The 5,537-nt window shown below is 50.1% G+C and overlaps 1 protein-coding gene across 1 annotated transcript; it reads right to left on the bottom strand.

The window, feature by feature from the left end:
- Nucleotides 1-3,836: 3,836 nt before the first annotated feature.
- Nucleotides 3,837-4,315, bottom strand: LOC127920363 (uncharacterized protein AH6.3-like). Its single transcript, XM_052504436.1, has 2 exons — nucleotides 4,294-4,315; nucleotides 3,837-4,214 (listed from the first exon to the last, which is right to left on the bottom strand). The coding sequence occupies exon 2, from the start codon at nucleotides 4,140-4,142 to the stop codon at nucleotides 3,909-3,911; it is 234 nt and encodes a 77-aa protein (XP_052360396.1). The 5' UTR covers nucleotides 4,143-4,214; nucleotides 4,294-4,315; the 3' UTR covers nucleotides 3,837-3,908.
- Nucleotides 4,316-5,537: the final 1,222 nt, after the last annotated feature.

Here is a 5,537-nt window from a genome sequence, read left to right as displayed (position 1 = left end):
GAGCTACGGTGATGTCGCTCTAACGAGCTACGGTGATGTCGCTCTAACGCGTATCGGTGATGCCGTTATAACGAGGTACGATGATGTCGTTAGTAACGCGGTACGATGATGCCGTTATAACGCAGGTACGATGATGCCGTTATAACGAGGTACGATGATGTCGTTATAACGAGGTACGATGATGTCGTTCTAACGCGGTACGATGATGTCGTTCTAACCCGGTACGATGATGTCGTTCTAACGCAGGTGACGATGATGTCGCTTCTAACGAGGTACGATGATGTCGTTCTAACGAGGTACGATGATGTCGTTCTAACGAGGTACGATGATGTCGTTATAACGCGGTACGATGATGTCGCTATAACGCGGTACGATGATGTCGTTATAACGACGCGTGACGATGATGTCGTTATAACGAGCGGTACGATGATGTCGTTATAACGAGGTACGTTGATGTCGTTATGACGAGGTACGTTGATGTCGTTATGACGAGGTACGTTGATGTCGTTATGACGAGGTACGTTGATGTCGTTATGACGAGGTACGTTGATGTCGTTATGACGCGGTACGTTGATGTCGTTATGACGAGGTACGTTGATGTCGTTATGACGAGGTACGATGATGTCGTTATGACGCGGTACGATGATGTCGTTATGACGCGGTACGATGATGTCGTTATAACGCGGTACGATGATGTCGTTATGACGCGGTACGATGATGTCGTTATGACGCGGTACGATGATGTCGTTATAACGAGGTACGATGATGTCGTTATGACGCGGTACGATGATGTCGTTATGACGAGGTACGTTGATGTCGTTATGACGAGGTACGTTGATGTCGTTATGACGAGGTACGTTGATGTCGTTATGACGAGGTACGTTGATGTCGTTATGACGAGGTACGTTGATGTCGTTATGACGCGGTACGTTGATGTCGTTATGACGCGGTACGTTGATGTCGTTATGACGCGGTACGTTGATGTCGTTATGACGCGGTACGTTGATGTCGTTATGACGAGGTACGTTGATGTCGTTATGACGAGGTACGTTGATGTCGTTATGACGAGGTACGTTGATGTCGTTATGACGAGGTACGTTGATGTCGTTATGACGAGGTACGTTGATGTCGTTATGACGAGGTACGTTGATGTCGTTATGACGAGGTACGTTGATGTCGTTATGACGCGGTACGTTGATGTCGTTATGACGAGGTACGTTGATGTCGTTATAACGAGGTACGTTGATGTCGTTATAACGAGGTACGATGATGTCGCTATAACGAGGTACGATGATGTCGTTATAACGAGGTACGATGATGTCGTTATAACGAGGCACGATGATGTCGTTATAACGAGCATACGATGATGTCGTTATAACGAGGTACGAAGATGTCGTTATAACGAGGTACGATGATGTTGTCATCTCATAATGATCCGGACAAAATAACAGACAGTTTGAGACAGTTGACTCTGTGTGTGTGTGTGTGTGTGTGTGTGCTGTGTTGTGTTGTGTGTGTCTGTGGTGTGTGTCTGTGTTGTGTAGTGTTGTGTTGTGTGTGTGTGTGTGTGTCTGTGTTGTGTGGTGTGTGTGTGTCTGTGTTGTGTTGTGTTGTCTGTGTGTGGTGTGTGTGTGTGTGTAGTGTGTGTGTTGTGTGTGTTGTGTGTGTGTGTGTGTGTGTGTGTGTGTGTGTGTGTGTGTCTACCAGCGTGTCGGAGCCAGACAACAGCCAGGTTGTATCTCTCAGAGCAGACCAGGGCAGAGAGGAGAGGCAGGGCTGAGTTGTACTCTCCCTGGTCCAGGAAGGCCTCAGCCACATCCAGGTACAGATCCCCCAGCTCCTCTGGGCTCTGCTCCATCAGAGACGTCAACATGGACTGGGGTAGAGAGGATGAAGGAATGTCCATTTATGCATTCAGAAACACTAAGATTATAAGGTGATATTTGCAGGAGTCTATGTGTCCCCAAAGCAGATAGATATTGTGTGGTACTCAATCCAGAGGTCTGTAAACATGCTGGTGGATCAGACAGACCATGAGTTTCACTCTGATGTCCACTGGTACATGGTCTGAACTACACCTTCTCTAACCTCCCTGGAGAGGATAGAGATATGGAGAGAGGGAGGAGGGAGAGAGAGGAGGGGAAGAGAGATGGGGGAAGAGAGAGGGGTGAGGAGGGGGAGAGAGAGAGGGGCAGGAGGGGGAGAGAGAGAGAGGGGGAGGAGGGAGAGAGAGAGAGGGAGGAGGGAGAGAGAGAGGGAGGAGGGAGAGAGAGAGAGGGGAGGAGGGGGGAGAGAGAGAGAGGGGAGGGAGGGGGAGAGAGAGGAGAGGGGAGGGAGAGAGAGAGAGAGAGGGGGAGGAGGGGGAGAGAGAGAGGGGTTAAAAAGGAAGAGAGAGTCCCAGATCCAGACAGTAGGGGTAGGGCCAGACTTCATAATTAAGTCCCAGATCCAGACAGTAGGCCGCAGGGCCAGGACTTCATACTCAAGTCCCAGATCCGAACAGGCAGACAGACTTCATAATGAAGTCCCAGATCCAGACAGGACAGCAGGCCAGACTTCATAATGAAGTCCTAGATCCAGACAGTAGGACAGCAGGGCCAGACTTCATAATGAAGTCCTAGTAGATCCAGACAGTAGGACAGGTCGAGACTCAACAGTGCCCCAGATCCAGACAGTAGGCCAGACTTCATAACAAAGTCCCAGATCCAGCAGCTGGACAGTAGGCCAGACTTGATAACAGAAGTCCTAGATCCAGACAGTAGGACAGTAGGCCAGACTTCATAATGAAGTCCTAGATCCAGACAGTAGGACAGTAGGCCAGACTTCATAATGAAGTCCTAGATCCAGACAGTAGGACAGTAGGACAGTAGGCCAGACTTCATAATGAAGTCCTAGATCCAGACAGTAGGACAGTAGGCCAGACTTCATAATGAAGTCCTAGATCCAGACAGTAGGACAGTAGGCCAGACTTCATAATGAAGTCCTAGATCCAGACAGTAGGACAGTAGGCCAGACTTCATAACAAAGTCCTAGATCCAGACAGTAGGCCAGACTTCATAACAAAGTCCTAGATCCAGACAGTTGGACAGGGGCCAGACTTCATAATGAAGTCCTAGATCCAGACAGTTGGACTGACTTCCTAATGAAGTCCTAGATCCAGACAGTAGGCCAGACTTCATAATGAAGTCCTAGATCCAGACAGTAGGGGACAGTAGGACAGACTTCCTAATGAAGTCCTAGATCCAGACAGTAGGCAGTAGGACAGACTTCAATGAAGTCCTAGATCCAGACAGTAGGACAGACTTCATAATGAAGTCCTAGATCCAGACAGTTGGACAGACTTCATAATGAAGTCCTAGATCCAGACAGTAGGCCCAGACTTCATAATGAAGTCCTAGATCCAGATTAGTGGGACAGACTTCATAATGAAGTCCTAGATCCAGACAGTAGGACAGTAGGACAGACTTCATAATGAAGTCCTAGATCCAGACAGTAGGCCAGACTTCATAATGTAGTCCTAGATCCAGACAGTAGACCGGTAGGCCAGACTTCATAATGAAGTCCTAGATCCAGACAGTGCAGGCCAGACTTCATAATGAAGTCCTAGATCCAGACAGTAGGCCAGACTTCATAATGGTGTCCTAGATCCAGAACAGTAGGACAGACTTCATAATGTAGTCCTAGATCCAGACAGTGGGACAGTTGGCCAGACTTCGTAATGAAGTCCTGTGATCCAGACAGTAGGACAGTAGAACAGGGCAGACTTCCTAATGAAGTCCTAGATCCAGACAGTAGGACAGACTTCCCTTCGTAATGTAGTCCTAGATCCAGACAGTAGAACAGTTGGCCAGACTTCATAATGAAGTCCTAGATCCAGACAGTAGGACAGTAGAACAGTTGGCCAGACTTCATAATGAAGTCCTAGATCCAGACAGTAGGACAGTAGTTCTACTGTCTGTAGGACAGACCTCAGTCTCATCGGTTGTCGCTGTTTTCATCTCCTTCTCCTCCTCTGGGTTCTCCTCCTCTTCCATCTTCTTCTGCTCCTCTGGGTTCTCCTCCTCTTCCATCTTCTTCTGCTCCTCTGGGTTCTCCTCCTCTTCCATCTTCTTCTGCTCCTCTGGGTTCTCCTCTGATTCCATCTTCTCCTCCTCTGCAAGGTCTGGCTTAGGTTCTCCTCTCTCCAGGACGATCCCGCAGAACTGGACTAGAACCTGAGGAGGGAAAACACTAGTCGTACCACACACACACACACACACACACACACACACACACACACACACACACACACACCTGAAGGGCCTTGTCGTGTTGGTGGTTGAGCGATGTAGAGCTCAGCAGCCATGTTGATGCTCTCGTCTGTCACCAGCTCTGGGTGTCTCCTCAGGCCTCCTCCATGACCCCCATGGCTGATGGCAGGTCACTACTCTCATAGTAGCTTCTGGAGAGAGAACACACACACACACATCACTGTTACACACTGAACCTAACACACACACACCACTGTTACACACTGAACCTAACACACACATCACTGTTACACACTGAACCTAACACACACACCACTGTTACACACTGAACCTAACACACACATCACTGTTACACACTGAACCTAACACACACATCACTGTTACACACTGAATCCAACACCCCCATTGCTTGTGTGTATTGTCTGTGTCCATGCAGGTCTGAATGAGTTTGTACAGTATCTGGTTGTGTGTTTCTGTGTACGCGTGCAGGGCGGACTAGCCTGTGTGTATTGTCTGTGTCCATACAGGTGTGAATGAGTTTGTACAGTATCTGGTTGTGTGTTTCTGTGTACACGTGCAGGGCGGACTAGCCTCACTTGGCCATGTCTCGTGACAGCTTGCATGAAGTGCTCCCGTCAGTAGGGGGCAGTAGGTTGAGGATACGGACGGTACCCGTCCATGGACTGCTTGTGTTCCCCCACCTGCTCATATAGGCTGCAACGTTCCCATAGGTAGCGCACATTACTGGGGTCATACTTAATGGCTGAGAGGGAGGGAGGGAGACACAGACAGACAGAGAGACAGACAGAGAGACAGACAGAGAGACAGACACAGAGAGACAGACACAGAGAGACAGACAGGGGAGGGAGACAGGGGGAGGGAGACAGGGGAGGGAGACAGGGGGAGGGAGAGACAGGGGAGGGAGAGACAGGGGAGGGAGAGACAGGGGAGGGAGAGACAGGGGAGAGGGAGAGACAAGGGAGGGAGAGACAAGGGGAGGGAGACAGGGGAGGAGACAGGGGGGAGGGAGACAGGGGAGGGAGACAGGGGAGGGAGGAGAGCAGGGGGAGGAGAGGCAGGGGAGGGAGGAGACAGGGGAGGGAGAGACAGGGGAGGGAGACAGGGGGAGGGAGAGACAGGGGAGGGGGGAGAGACAGGGGGAGGGAGAGACAGGGGAGGGAGGGACAGGGGAGGGGGCGAGGGGAGGGAGACAGGGGAGGGAGAAACAGGGATAGAAATGTGTTAGGAGACAATTATTTCAGTGAGGTTGCCATTGATTGATTGAAA

Source organism: Oncorhynchus keta, unplaced genomic scaffold (genome assembly GCF_023373465.1).
Source record: "Oncorhynchus keta strain PuntledgeMale-10-30-2019 unplaced genomic scaffold, Oket_V2 Un_contig_19172_pilon_pilon, whole genome shotgun sequence".
NCBI classification, from domain to species: domain Eukaryota; kingdom Metazoa; phylum Chordata; class Actinopteri; order Salmoniformes; family Salmonidae; genus Oncorhynchus; species Oncorhynchus keta.
This window is presented reverse-complemented; position numbering and strand designations above follow the sequence as displayed.